Genomic DNA, 15,699 nt, shown 5'->3' on the forward strand with positions numbered 1-15,699 from the left:
TACACCTGCCTTGAGCTCCACACACGAGCAGTCTCTCTCCAGCAAAACCACTTCCTGATTGTGCTGCCCTGCCCTCCTTTTCATCTGAAAGGACTGTGGTCTCAGTGCATCACTCTCAACCACCAACTGCCCAACACATGCAGGGGGAGGAGAGCAGCACGCACACATACAGGTGTTCTGCCTCTGGCACAACAGGCCAGCCATGATGACAACAATAATGATGATGATGTCAAAGATGATGATGCAGAAGAATGTTGTCTACAGAATGTTCTTTTCTCCCTTTGACCTCAATATACAGTGCGCCCCTCAAAGGGCAAAAGGTCATATGTAACACTGATGATTAGAAATGAAATATTCGTACCTGTGAGAGAAGGCTCTCCACTGAGAACCAAATCACACAGAGGCTTATTGTTTGAGATATTGCTACATTTACAGTGTGTTGTGTCCTGGAGCTTTTGATGTTTATCTCCGATCACAGTGATTAGACATGAGCATTCTCTGCTCCAACATAATGAGCTCTGCTCTATTAAAACATCCAACAGGCCACAGGTTGACACGAGCAGACTGCTGGCTCATATAGTACCCCACCTAATGACTGTTTATCAATATTTACCTTTATTACATAAAATTGCTTACAATAAGAGGGGGGTGAAGAGGGAGAGAGAGTGGGAGAGAAAGGACGGGAACGCAAGGACAAGACGGAAGGATGTGTCGTTGACTTGCGAGCCGGACGAGGGGCGAAACAGAGATATGGAGAGAAACATAAAGAGAGAGAAGTCGATGGAAGGATGAGACGGGGGGATCGTTTGGAGCCCAGGAGGCTGATCTCCTGCTGCTGCTGTTGTTGTTTTATAATGAACTCCTAAAGCCTTCATTTCCCCCAATGCCCTGAGTGGAGGGGGCTGCTGAGTCCACTGCCATCTTCTCACGCACAAGCCCCCAAGGACAGGACTGAGGCAGCTCAGAGTTGGGAGTCTGGGGGGGGGTAACATACATGTGTGTGTGATTGCAATTTCTATGTGCAGACTGAAAGGTGAGGGAAGATAATTGTTTTTGCATATGTGTGTGTGTGCACCTGTGGTTAGCATAATGAGAGTGGTGTGCGTGTGTGTTTATAGTCCCAGTGTTCATGTGCGGGTGTGTGAGGGTGGCCAGGAAGGCTGGATGTGCTCAAACTCTTCACTGTCATCCTGAAACACAACAGAGGCGTGAATGACATACACAATGTAGGGTGACGGTGGCAGTAACACTATCCGCCTTGTGTCTCTGTTGGCCCCGGGTTCAGTGGGCGGTGACTATGCTGGGCTGGGCTGTGGAAATGTGTCATGCTCTGATGGATGAAGATGAATTGAGCTCTGGGGCCTGGACATTTTGATGCATGTATTTGTATGATACATTTGCGTTGCTTAGCGAATGCCCTTATCCATAGCAACATACATAACTTTCAGGTTTATATATTACTTATTTGTACAAGAACAACAGATGTTAACTGGAGTGTAGCGGGTTAGGTAGCTAGGTACCTTGCTCCAGGATACATACATTCATATAGCAAGGTCCCCTCCTGTAATTTGAACCCTCGGGTCAAAAGTCTAGTCATTTCCTTCTCTAAGGAGAGGGTACTGCAGGATAGCATCAGTATGTATTCCCAAACCACCAAACCAGGCCACACCCTCCCCAGCCCTGGCAAAATGGAAGTGATGAAGGGATGAACAGAGCGATGGATTGGGTGAAGGAGAGAGAGAGAGAGAGAGAGAGAGAGAGAGGGTTGGGGAATACGGCATGGGGTAGGAATTTGGAATGTGAAATGACTAATGCAATTGCTCAACCCACAACAAGAACATACAATGCCTAGAGCCATGACAGGGCTGAGTGCGTACCTCTATGGAGGGGCCTACCACTGAAGTATAGGTGGCTGGATGGGGAGTTATTACTGGTGGTTGACTGGGAGTCTGTTGATGATTCTGGATATAAATAGGTGTTAGGGTAACTTGTGCTGTAGCATGGGTGTCAGCAGAGGAGAAATGGGTATTTTCCTAATGACCTTTGAGGCAAAAGTGAGCTCTACCGAAGGTTCTACAGGTAGAACTCATGAAAGTCCTACTATGCTGTGTTTGTGTCTTGTATAACTCTGAGTTTTCTGACACTGTTTTCTGACACGGTCATGTCTCAGACCGTGCAGCTTCCCGTGCAGGGTTGAAATAGCACCCTGAGGGAGACCATGTGGTGCATTGGAGACCGAGCCAAGGCCTCTGAGACAAGTACACAGAGGAGAGAAACTTAAATAGACAGTAGATATGATGCAGGACAGGTGACAAATGCTTTAGTGAATTCATTTCACACAGCGAAGATGCCAGCCATCCCCTCAGCCGGTGTTCGCCCCCCAACCCCCTCCTCAACATTTCGTTGCTGAGAATTTTCCTTCACAGCAGGAAATGCAAATGTGTAGTGCATTCAAGGTTTAAAAAGGCTTTGAATGTTTGTAATTTTCACTTAAAAAATGTCACACTTGATTTGCCCGAACAAAAAATGCATCAACCCCTACAAAAAATGGCCATTAATTATAATCCACATTTCCTGTTGCTGCAGGATTATTTTCCTGCTGGAGCAAACTTGCTCAAATTAAGATCCTACATTTGTAAGCTCTTGGCAATCCCTTCCTTCATGTCTGAGGGCTGCTGAGGGCTGGGAAACTGGTGGGGGAGGCTGTTCCCATGAGCCCCATGGCTGCAGTGGAGGAACACCTGAAGCACCAACACAGCTGTTTGCTCTGCAGCTAAGGTGATAGGAGACCACAATAAGCACCCTTATACGTCCCTATCTGACTCTTCTTGTCTCCCACTTTCTCTGAGCTCTATGATGTGCACACACAAATACAAAGAAGCACAACACACACTACACTGACTCTCACACAAAACCCATACACATACACTACATACACACACACGTGCATACCGACACAACCACACACACTTTTACACTAATCATATGCTGCTGCTACTCTGTTCTTTATTTTACTCTTATTATAATCTATAATCTGATATCTGGATGCCTAGTCACTTTACCCTGCCTTCATGTACATATCTACCTCAAATCCAGAGGTAGAAATACAGATACATTGATCTGGTACTGGTACTCCCTGTATATATCTCCATTCTTGTGTATTTCATTCTTCTTGTGTTACTATTATTCAACTTTGCATCGTTGTAAGAAAGCATTTCACAGTTAAGTCTACACCTGTTGTATTCGATGCATGTGACGAATCAAATTTGACACACACACATGCAACAGTGTAGGCCTGACCTCCATTACAAGCACAAACAAAGTTTTCCCAGATTAACAAAGTCCAGAACAGGAAAATAGAGATAAGGTCCAGAGCTCTGTGTTCTCAACACATGACATCTGGTGCTGCTATGAACTCATGCGTTTATTCATACTATATGGGATATTTACGTTCATGTGGTATCACCTGAAATTATATTTGATTGTAAAACTAAGATTTTTTTGTTGTTCTTGAAAGATTACCTTTTGTACAGATGTAGGATCTTTATATGAACCAGTTTGCTACAGCAGGAAAATAATCCTGCAGCAACAGGACATGTGAATTATTATGTGGATTTTAATTAATGGACATTTTTTTGTAAGGGTTGATAGATTTTTCGTTAGGGAAAATCAAGTCTGACATTTTAAAGTGGAAAATACAAACTTTAGAATACTTTTTTAACCTTGAATAAACTATACATTTGCATTTCCTGCTGTGTGGGAAAATTCTTAGCAACAAAAGAGTGATCAAATTAAGATCCTATATCTGTAAAATCAAACCTCTAAATTATTGGACAATAATCAAATATGTGGACACATAAGTGTTAGTTCGAAACCAATTCCCCAATTCATTCATTTCAGTATCACAATTAAAGTATTCATCAATCTATCATCTATCTTTTCTTTTGACTTCCTCAAAACCACATTTTAAGACTCATTGACACATATGACTTGATGATGAGAGTGTGATTAAACCCTTGTGCATGACTGTGGATAGGAAGCTGTCACTCTGTGTAATGCTACTGGCAGACAGGGGAAGCCCGGCGAGGAGCCCGGTGAGGAGCCCGGTGAAGAGAACAGAGTGCAGCGAGACATCATGTCATCCAGTCATGGGGGTGGACATGATCTCTCATCCTCACCGAGACAGCACATGCTCCGGGGTCTAGGTGTCACCACTCCTAGGTGGTATGGCCACAGGGCTGTGTGTGTGTGTGTGTGTGTGAGGCTGACAGCTGCACGATCCACACTCCCTGTGCTCTCTCAGGCCAGAAAGGCAGCAGGTAGAGGGGGGCGAGAGAAGGAGAGAGAAGGGGAGAGTGAGAATGAGAGACTCACCAGTATCTTCAGGACAGTCATTTCACCACCTCCTATCTCTGGGTGGGCGCGCCCCTCTCACCCCTCTCACCTCTACACACTGCTGTGCTCCATTACAGCCAAAGAGCAGAAACAAATGCAGGTCGAACCCCTCTCCTTGGTCCCCATAGACACAGAGACCTTATGAATTCTCCCTCTCTTTTTTGACAGGTACTCATCTGCTTTCATTCAACCTCTCATCACGGCTTCAAAGACAAACTGATAATTTCCCTCAGGAGAATGAGAAGATCCGTTGCCTTCCAAAAAATGACTGGTATCCAAACATCGTTGCCCTGAAGCAATTTAGCTCATCATAATTGGGCTCTTCATTTTGTCTCACCGGGGCTATGATTGTAGAGTTATAATGTATTATTTTGCCTGAGAAGGATCGTTCAGTGCATTAAATATAAGTGATTTAATAACATATCATTTTCCCTTTATGTTTAAAACAAAGGCATAGGGGACTCATTCAGTGGGACGGGTGAGTTCCTCCACCTAACAACAGTGCTGCTGCCATGGTGTCTAGCCAGGAGAGGGAGACTGATCCGGCTCAAAATCCTCTCTAGTTCCAGGAAACTGCTTTTGACGGCCCCAGGGATCCAGCGCTGGCATCAGAAAATAGGGTGTCTTACTGGTGGTTCAGAAAAGGGGGGCCACACACACACAGGGCTAAACATCTCCACCATCCATCTTCACACTCGACCTATCCTGATAACCTCAACAACAAACCCTAATTCAACCCTACCTACACAGTTCTTCTTTGTCTCTTTCCCTATAGGTGGGTTCAGTGACTGATGTACCTGAATGTAACAGAATAGTTTAGCAGGAGCGGGGTTGAAATGGACACATGATGATGACTTGGTCAATCAGAGTGAAGCGAGCATGCTCCACACCTGGAGTCTAGGTGTCAGTATCTGCCTGTGGTGCTCAGGTGTGTGTGTGTGGGGGGGGGGGGGGGGGGACCGGTAAACTCAGCTCCTCCTTTCTCCAGGGCTGAAAGATAGAGGACAAACAGTGAGGACCCTACGACCTCAGAAGGGAGGCAAATACGCCTCACATAATCTGCCAAAGGGCTCGTAGGGGCCCTTCCTCTCCTTCTCTACTTGTCTGAGCTACATGTTAAATCCTAACATATCCCACCACTGCCCTGGGGAGGTGTTATGACAACCGAAAATGGTGAGCAGCAAGAGCAAGAAGTTGCTTGAACATGAATCATGTTTTTTGACATGTGGGGGTGGGTTAAAACAGGCCTCTGTTGAGAAGCAAGTAGCCTGGAGAGACAAGTGTCAACCATCAACCAACAGGCTCAGCAAACCATCTCTCTCATGATAGGTCGGTTGTGCTATGTGGGGTAAACAATAACACATTATAGAGACAATAAGAGACAATTCCCCTGAACATATAGTATCTGTCAATGGAACACCTGCACTTGTTTGGCTGCTCTGCTCATACCCTCATGCATCCCCAGTGGTAGGCTGATGGAGCGTGGGAGAGAGAGAGAGCTGATGTGAGGTGTGGTTTTGTAGGGGTGCCAGGGAGAGCCCCAGGATGATTCTCTCTTCTGGATCACTAAGGATCCATTGTTAACATCTCAGGGGGGGGGGGACACCACTCAGTAGCAGCATAATTCTGAGAAATCAAACCACGTCTGTTTCACACACTCATTGAAAGGGAGAGAGAATTTGATGGGCAGCTTAACAAACCATCTGACACTTTACCTCATCCTCATTCATCCTGGGTGCCGCCATTTGTGACTTCTCCCAATCTCATCTGTCCGTGGAAAGTTTGATATCATTATTGTTGGTCTGTCTGTATCCGCGGGCAGAGGAGGGAATCCAGGATGGACAGACAGGTGTATTCCGACACCAATCTGTGGAAAAAGGGATAATTAGACAAAGCCAGGGTGAGCTGACAAAACTTTGCCTGGAGACGTCTTCTCATTAAGTCTTTCCAGTTACATGCGTCTCCCCGTCAACAGATGAGCCCTGATTGGATTGTGGGGAGAGGATGTTTTTTGTGGGAACAGAAAGAACACTGTCTGTGATTCAGATTAAAGGTAAGATATATGACATGTAAAAAGCTGAGAATATCAATCAATCAAATGTATTTATAAAGCCCTTGTTACATCAGCTGATGTCACAAAGTACTGTACAGAAACCCAGCCTAAAACCCCAAACAGCAAGCAATACAGGTGTAGAAGCACAGTGGCTAGGAAAAACTCCCTAGAAAGGCCAGAACCTAGGAAGAAACCTAGAGAGGAACCAGGCTATGAGGGGTGGCCAGTCCTCTTCAGGCTGTGCCAGGTGGAGATTATTACAGAACATGGCCAAGATGTTCAAATGTTCATACATGACCAGCAGGGTCAAATAATAATAATCACAGTGGTTGTCGAGGGTGCAACAGGTCAGCACCTCAGGATTAAATGTCAGTTGGCTTTTCAGAGTATCTCTACCGCTCCTGCTGTCTCTAGAGAGTTGAAAACAGCAGGTCTGGGACATGGTAGCACGTCCGGTGAACAGGTCAGGGTTCCATAGCCACAGGCAGAACAGTTGAAACTGGAGCAGCATCACAGCCAGGTGGACTGGGGACAGTAAGGAGTCATCAGGCCAGGTAGTCCTGAGGCATGGTCCAAGGGTTCAGGTCCTCCCAGAGAGAGAAAGAACGAAAGAGAGAAAGAGAGAAAAAGAGAGAGAATTGGAGAGAGCATACTTAAATTCACACAGGACACCAGATAAGACAGGAGAATTACTCCAGATATAACAGACTGACCCTAGCCCCTCGACACATAAAATACTGCAGCATAAATACTGGAGGTTGAGACAGGAGGGGTCGGGGGACACTGTGGCCCCATCTGAAAATACCCCTGGACAGGGCCAAACAGGCAGGATATAACCCCACCCACTTTGCCAAAGCACAGCCCCCCACACCACTAGAGGGATATCTTCGACCACCAATTTACCATCCTGAGACAAGGCCGAGTATAGCCCACGAATATCTCCCCCACGGGACAACCCAAGGGGGGACGCCAACCCAGACAGGAAGATCACGTCAGTGACTCAACCCACTCAAGTGGCACACCCCTCCTGGGGACAGCGTGGAAGAGCACCAGTAAACCAGTGACTCAGCCTCTGTAATAGGATTAGAGGCAGAGAATTCCAGTGGAGAGAGGGGAACCGGCCAGGCAGAGACAACAAGGGCGGTTCGTTGCTCCAGTGCCTTTCCGTTCACCTTCACACATCAAATTAACCAAAATAGAAACATGATTTAAAAGCATCACTCAAATCTAGAAAGCTCACTTCCACTTCATAAATGTAGGCTATTATCATTCCATATTTTGGTGGTGAAAGGTAAGAGAGAAAACATGAATATGGTTTAAATTACACTAACTTTAAATCATTTTATTTTGGATTTTCCTAAATTTCCGCTTCTACATTGTTTGATTGGAGCTGTCGAGCTACCTGTACCTGCCTCGTAGTGTCGCTGCAGCAGTTCTTTGGCTTTTATCACTCGGTGGAGCTTCCGTTATTCCATTTCCGTACACAAATCTTCTCAACTGATGACGTGTGCTTTGCGCAAAAATCCCCTTGTTTTCAGTTTCACAATAAAACCGGATAAGGGTATTCCTCTATAAACCGAGGGTATTTTTGTGTGGATTGTGTCTTGAAACATAAAGGAAAATGGAAACATTGTACCATCAAACAAATAAGTGAGTGTTTCTGTTCTCTTTCAAAAAATGTAAGACAGCTAACGTAGCTCAATTGCCTTACGATATACCGCGTTACTGTAACTAGCTGGCTAGCTAACAACATTTCATGACAAAGATAGTTTTAACTAACCCCTTCCATTAGTGGCCATGATCTATTAGCTAGCCAACCAGCTAATAGATAGCCATAGATCGATGACCAACAATATTAAACTATCACTACTGTAACGGTACGCCGTGTTCAAACCAACTGGGAACTCAGAAATATTTGACTTCAGTGAATTCAAAACTACTAGGAACTCGTAAAAAAAACTAGCTCTGACTTGGAAACATCGTTTTGAACAGTCATCCAACTCGGAATTCCAAGTCGGAAACTCATATTTTTAGAGTTCTGACTTTCTGACCTAAAGATCACTGACGTCATGATTTTACCTTGTTCCTAACCCGAGTTCCTAGTAGTCTTGAAAGCACCATTAATTCACTGTCTGGAGTTTACGTATCTAGCGTGTGTATTAAATTGCCACATACCATTGTCTAGTTCCTTGTCTATTCAATATTACGTTTCCATAGAGCTTCCATTTAGACCTCTGCTTAATATTTACGGTAGCCTAGGAATAATTATATATATTTACTCTCTGTCCTCTTTGATCAGGCAAATACAGGAGGTGCAGTCCCTCATGGGACGCCTGGAGAACACAGATCGTCAGTCTGTCCACTGTGAGTTCACTCTTTCTAAATAATGGATCTTCTGCATTCAATGAATGTTGCAAGTGTCAACCTTTGTTCCACCATCCATCGTATCTACATTGTACAAAAATAGAAATGCAACATGTAAAGTGTTGGTCAAATGTTTCATGAGCTGAAATTAAATATCCCAGAAATGTTCCATATGCACAAAAAGCTTATTTCTCAAAAATGTGTTTACATCCCTGTTAGTGAGCATTTTTCCTTTGCCAAGATAATCGATCCACCTGACAGATGTGGCATTTCAAGAAGCTGATTAAACAGCATGATCATTACACAGGTGCACCTTGTGCCGGGGTCAATAAAAGGTCACTCTAAAATGTGCAGTTTTGTCACACAACACAATGCCACAGAAGTCTCAAGTTTTGAGGGAGCGTGCAATTGGCATGCTGACTGCAGGACTGTCCAACAGAGCTAATGCCAATTTAATGTTTATTTCTCTACAATAAGCTGCCTCCAACGTCATTTACAGAATTTGGCAGTATGTCCAACTGGCCTCACAACCGCAGACCACATGTAACCAGGCCAGCCCAGGACCTTCACATCTGGCTTCTTCACCTGCGGGATTGTCTGAGCCCATCCACCCAGACAGCTGATGAAACTGTGGGTTTGCACAACCGCAGAATTTCTGCACAAGCTGTCAGAAACTGTATCAGGGAAGCTCATCTTTGTGCTCGTCGCTCTCACCAGGGTCTTGACCTGACTGCAGATCTGCGTCATAACCGACTTCAGTGGGCAAATGCTCACCTTCTATGGCCACTGGCATGCTGGAGAAGTGTGCTCTTCATGGATTAATCCTGGTTTCAGCTGTACTGGGCAGATTGCAGACAGTGTGTTTGCGTTGTGTTTGCGAGCGGTTTGTTGATGTCAACGTTGTGAACAGAGTGCCCCGCGGTGGGGTTAGAGTATGGGAAGGCATAAGCTACGGACAACGAGCACAATTGTATTTTATTGATGGGAATTTGAATGCACAGAGATACTGTGACGAGTTCCCGAGGCCCATTGTGCCATTAATCCGCTGCCATCACTTCATGTTTCAGCATGATAATGCACAGCCCCATGCCGAAAGGATCTGTTCACATTTCCTGGAAGCTGAAAATGTCCCAGTTCTTCCATGGCCTGCATACTCAGCAGACACGTCGCCCATTGAGCATGTTTGGGATGCTCTGGATCGACGTGTACGACAGCGCATTCCAGCAACTTATCCAGCAACTTCTCACAGCCATTGAAGAGAAGTGGGACCACAATCAACAGCCTGATCAACTCTTTATTCGCGCTGCATTAAGAAAATGGTGGCCAGATACTGACTGGTTTTATGATCCAGGCCCCTACCTTTTTTTTATGGTATCTGTGACCAACAGATGCATATCTGTATTGCCAGTCATGTGAAATCCATAGATGAGGGCTTAATGAATTTATTTCATTTCACTGATTTCCTTATATGAACTGTAACTCAGTAAAATATTTAAAATTGCTGCGTTTTTATATTTTTGTTAATTATAAATTTGGAATTTACAACTAGGCAGTATTTACATATTTTCCCCTTCTCCAGTGTTGCAGCCCTTTGAGCCAAGCTTTGCCCTCCCTACTGATTGTTTTGGGCGGTGGGCAGGGCGGGCAATGTTCTGTGAGCCAGGCTGGTGCCAGGGCAGGAAGCATAGGGGTGGCGACTGGGAAGAGGGACGACTGGGAAGTCTTCTCTAAAGATAATGGTGGCAGCCAGTCGGCCGCCCAGTCGTGACAATGACATCATCTCGCATGTTAGAGGGTGGAAGGAAGCAGCAGGCGTCCGAGTGAGGAGTCACTCAGTCAGGACGGGAGAGGGCTGGGGACAAGATGGTGCTAGTCCTTTTAAAGGGCAGATAAAAGCTTCCCACAAGCCTAGTGCTGCTGTCACCTTGGAATCAAACGCTATCTAGAATCTCAGCAGTCTGAGGATGAAACGGGTGTAACGATAGATATCTGACTTCAAATAAGAATCAGTGGCTGATTTGTCTTCACGAAGAGATCATGTACAAGGCCCTTTGTTTCAATGGGGATTAACTTCCTCTGCGAAGTTTGAGGAAATAACACATTTGCTTTCATCCCTCTCTTGGATTCACCTGAAACCGTGGGGCTGTATTCCATGGTAGCATGGAATGGGGAAACTAACTACAGTGTGACAAACCACTGACATCATTTGTCTGATTTGTTATAATGAAAGGAACTTTAACATTTTATTTTGAATAAGATTGGCCTATTTTGGGAGTGAAACAACTGTTCAGGGTGTGTTTAATTGTGTGTGTGTGCTCTCCAGTGTTGGAGAACGAGCTGCAGGCCAGAATCGACCAGATCTTCAGCCATTTGGAACGTCTGGAAATCCTGACTAGCAAAGAACCGCTAAACCGGCGTCAGAACGCCAAACTGTGAGTACTCATAAACTGCATCGGTCACCCAAATACACCAGAGATGGCATGGCGATGAATGTTTCATAAAGATGGGTGGGACGAGGTTGCAGCTAGATGAAACTGGCAGTGTGTTTCTCATCCCCTGTGGCGACGCGGCTCTGTGAAAACATTCCCTCGGAAGCCCCGTCATTCACCGGCATTCCTGCCGCGTTGGGCAAGGCGTCACTTCAGAGCCGGGTAAACAGGCCCCAGGGGACAAACTGCTGCGCCCCGTCCCACAGCTCTCCTCTGATCTCAGGACAGCTACAGTACGCTGGGGCCGCAGGGCTGAGCCACGAACAGGTGATGCTCAGGAGGAGAGAGGGGTGGAGGGAGACAGGCCCTCAGGTGTTTCAGCCAGGTGGAGAAGTGGAGAAGTCAGATTGGGAAGAAAGCAGGCATGTTGACTTATCTTAGTGATGATGATAGAAAGCTTTTATTGAGAGCTAGAAGACATCCATACAGTGCATACCAAGGGAGATGTCATGAGTTAGTGAAGAAGGAGTGACTGAACCACAGTCCTGGAATGCTGGATGGAGCTGGAGGCAAAGGCTGCCATTTCTACCCTCTGAAATTTCCTCTGCCATTATTCGGCTGGGGGGGGTAAGAAGAATGTGGTCTCTGTCTGTGTCCCCTCCGCAGGCGGGTAGACCAGCTGAAGTATGATGTTCAGCACCTCCAGACGGCGCTGAGGAACTTCCAGCACCGGCGCTACTCACGAGAGACCCAGGACCGAGAGAGGGAGGAGCTCATGAGTCGTACCTTCACCACCAACGTCAGTAGTAGTGGCCCACTCATCTCCTAAGTAGCACTACAGTAATGTCTGCAGTCATGTAATGATAACCTAAAACATGCATACTAACTCTGCTTGACACACCACAACTGGTGTAACATGGGCAATAAAACGAAACACATTTATTAGGGGAACATTGTGTTGAGATGTTACCGGTATTGTCCCCTACAGGATGCAGACACCTCCATCCCCATAGACGAGACGTTGCAGTTAAACTCCAACCTGAACAACGCACACAGAGGCATGGACGACCTCCTGGGCAGCGGCAGCAGCATCCTCACCGGACTCCGGGACCAGAGGGGGACGCTCAAGGTGTGTGTTCCCCTTACAAATCACATTTCATTTGTCACATGCTTCGTAAACAACAGGTGTAGACGAACAGTGAAATGCTTACATACGGGCCTTTCCCAACAATGCAGAGAGAAAATATACAGAGAATGAATACACAATGAGTAACGATAACGTGGCTATATACACGGGGTACCAGTACTGAGTTGATGTGCAGGGGTACGATGTAATTGAGGTAGATATGTACATGTAGGTAGGGGTAAAGTGATGAGGCTACAGGATAGATAATAAGCACTAGCAGCAGCGTATGTGATGAGTCGAAAGAGTGGAAAATGCTGATAGTCCTGGTAGCTATTTGGTTAACTATTTAGCATTCTTATGGCTTGGTGGTAGAAGCTGTTCAGGGTCCTGTTGGTTCCAGACTTGGTGCATCGGTACCGCTTGCCATGCGGTAGCAGAAATAAGTTGGGTGGCTGGAGTCTTTGACAATTTTTAGGGCCTTCCTCTGACACTGCCTGGTATAGAGGTCCTGGATGGCAGGGAGCTCGGCCCCAGTGATGTGCTGGGTTATACGCACTACCCTTCGTAGTGGATGCCAAGCGGTGATGCAGCAAGTCAAGATGCTCTCAATGGTGCAGCTGTAGAACTTTTTGAGGATATATATATATATATTTTTTTACACTTTGCCAATGAACACTGACTGTGACACGGCAGGGCAGGTCCCTGTCGACGGTATCCCAGAGAGAGGAATCAGTATTCCAAAACAAACCCCCGGTTTCTGTCCTCTGTAACGATCACTATGTGCAGTAGAAGTGTGTGGTGCTGGTCGTCAGCAGCAGGCTAAGTACATATTTCTAGGGAGGAGAAGAGATGGTGTTCCTGGTGGAGGCTGCTGTGGGCCTCCTGTTATCAGGGCGTCTGGTGATCAGATGGGCTGGCCGTGAGAAACAGCTGAGGGACAGACCGGGAGGACAGAATGGCTGGGTGTGGTTCCTCAGACAGCCTCTCCCTAATCAGTTGAGTAGAGCTTTGTCATGACCAGGCTAAATGCCGGTTATGATACGACTGTGTTTACAGTATTCCCACAAACAAACAGCAATGAAGCAGAATTAATAACTAACTTCAGCTTTTTCTTCAGGAAACAACAGCACAATCAATGGAACTTCAGCAGCTATCGTTTGATGTCTTTTCTCTCCTCTGTCTTCCCTAAATCCAGGGGACCCACAAGAAGATGCTGGATGTGGCCAACATGTTGGGTCTGTCCAACACGGTGATGAGGCTGATCGAGAAGAGGGCCACCCAGGATAAGTTCATCATGATTGGAGGGATGCTGCTCACCTGTGTGGTCATGTTCCTGGTGGTCAAGTACCTGGGCTGACCATGACCGCGTCCTCAACCACAGTTTTGCGTTGGTCTTGGACATTTTTGCACAATAAGCCCATAAGATACGTGAACGGTGATAAATTAGGCTCCTTGAAAGTATTGTTTTCCGATCGGAAGGCGAGGAATTATCCGTCTTTTAATTTCCATGGGTTTTGTCACCCACTTCTATTTCAACCACTCTTTGTTTGCACCAGGAAAATGGGTGTTAAGCAAGACATATACACTGAGTGTACAACACATTAAGGATGCCTTCCACCTTTTGCCCTCAGAACAGCCTCAATTCATCAGGGCATGGACTCTACAAGGTATTGAAAGCATTCCACAGGGATGCTGGCCCATGTTGATTCCAATGCCTCCCACAGTTGTCAAGTTAACTGGATGTCCCTTGGACCATTAGTGACGCACACGGGAAGCTGATGAGCATAAAAAACAGCGTTGCAGTTCTTGACACAAACCAGTGCGCCTGGCACCTACTACCATACCCTGTTCAAAGGCACTCTTTTGTCTTGCCCATTCAGAGTGGCACACATATACAATCCATGTCTCAAGGCTTACTTAAAAAAAAAAAGCATATTCTCCATTTATACTGATTTGAAGTGGATTTAACAAGTGACATCAATAAGGGATCATAGCTTTCACCTGGTCAACCTGTTATGGAAAGAGCAGGTGTCCTTAATGTTTTTGCACTCAGTGTCTATACTTTAATTTGACTTCAAACTGAACAACGTGGAACCTTGCATCCATAACTCCAGCTCGCTGACACCTGCCACTCATCTCGGCGGTCATCCACCTGACGGCCTGTGTGTGAAGCCGTAGGTGGGTGAGAGAGAACATTTCATGACTGGCTACCTTATTTCAAACGAATTCTCCTTCAAGGTCCATTTCCTTGCCTTAGTCTCCCCTATAATGAGTTCTCCATTGCCTTGTGAGTGGTTTCATCTTCACCATCGATTTGAAGCATTATTTTACTGTTTGCTGCTCTATTTCCCAAAATGGACAGAAAAAAAGTTCTGGAAATGGATGAAAATCTGATGTTGCACCTCATCACACATCCTAATGACACTGCCTGGAGAACACTTATGTCAGATGAACCAATACATTTATGTAGCCCAGGGAGGAAGAGGGCAGTTAACAGGGACCTGTGCACAAGCTACAGACCGATTAGTAAGAACAAAAACACAACAGTGATAAAATATTCTGCTTGTCATGTTTTGAGAAACTATCTATACAAAGGTGTATTGTCGTCACACTTTCAAAATGTAAATTGTCTGGACATTTGCTTGGCCCTAGTCTCACTATGTTAGTGCAACCAAGGTTCAAATTGTAATTCTCTGAAGATCAAAAATTAAACATTTTAAAAACAACTGGTCTTAAATCTGTCTCTGAAGTGTACATTATTGTCCATGTAATCTAGCAATTAAATTAGGTATGGGTCAAAACTAACAATGGATATAAAGCATATCCCATAGTTTAAATAATTATCTTGCTTAAAATGTCAGATCCTGTCATACAATATGGAGTTTAAATTTACAGTCAAGCTATTGTTTGGAGGGTTTTCCTTCCACTGTTTGAAATCAAATTACTTTCAAGACTTTAGTACTTGAGGGGACCAATCCAGAGTGTGCATAGGAACCCCTACCATCACATCTGACATGTTAGTAATTTAGCAGACACGCTTATTCAGAACCAGCTAGCTGTAAGTGAGGCTACATAAAACTTACAGAGCTCTGGCGCCATCTAGTGACAGCTCAGCATTCCATAACCTTCAGAAGAGTCAAAACAGATGTGAAATCCTCTAGTCTAAAAAGGGCTGCATGCAATATGCAGACATATCAAGAAGCTTGTGCTGAGAATGAGATTCATTTTCATTGCCGTTTCAGGAGCCGTTTGCCACAGTAAGTAACGAATGCATGTTTGTGCTGGTATCTGTTACTATAACGTACCATACTGGATTCTTTTCCCAGTGCTCA

General features: G+C 45.4%; 1 protein-coding gene across 2 annotated transcripts; it reads left to right on the plus strand.

Annotated features, from left to right (window-relative positions):
• The first annotated feature begins 7,926 nt into the window (after window positions 1-7,926).
• Window positions 7,927-15,104, plus strand: LOC109886968 (Golgi SNAP receptor complex member 2). Of its 2 annotated transcripts, XM_020478496.2 has the most exons (7): window positions 7,927-8,098; window positions 8,748-8,812; window positions 11,136-11,244; window positions 11,908-12,040; window positions 12,230-12,370; window positions 13,205-13,362; window positions 13,563-15,104. In XM_020478496.2, the coding sequence occupies exons 1-7, from the start codon at window positions 8,070-8,072 to the stop codon at window positions 13,618-13,620; spliced, it is 693 nt and encodes a 230-aa protein (XP_020334085.1). In that variant the 5' UTR covers window positions 7,927-8,069; the 3' UTR covers window positions 13,621-15,104. The 2 variants fall into 2 exon arrangements, with proteins under 2 accessions (XP_020334085.1, XP_020334088.1); XM_020478499.2 differs by lacking the exon at window positions 13,205-13,362.
• The last annotated feature ends 595 nt before the right edge of the window (window positions 15,105-15,699 follow it).

This window comes from Oncorhynchus kisutch, linkage group LG6 (assembly GCF_002021735.2).
Source record: "Oncorhynchus kisutch isolate 150728-3 linkage group LG6, Okis_V2, whole genome shotgun sequence".
Taxonomy (NCBI): domain Eukaryota; kingdom Metazoa; phylum Chordata; class Actinopteri; order Salmoniformes; family Salmonidae; genus Oncorhynchus; species Oncorhynchus kisutch.

What these genes read in the sequence shown, in the direction of transcription:
- LOC109886968 (XM_020478496.2), top strand. Translation starts at nt 8,070, where the DNA reads ATGGAAACATTGTACCATCAAACAAATAA. An exon ending in AGATCGTCAGTCTGTCCACT is followed by an intron (nt 8,813 to 11,135) that starts GTGAGTTCACTC and finishes TGTGCTCTCCAG; the next exon opens with TGTTGGAGAACGAGCTGCAG. An exon ending in AGACAGCCTCTCCCTAATCA is followed by an intron (nt 13,363 to 13,562) that starts GTTGAGTAGAGC and finishes CCCTAAATCCAG; the next exon opens with GGGACCCACAAGAAGATGCT.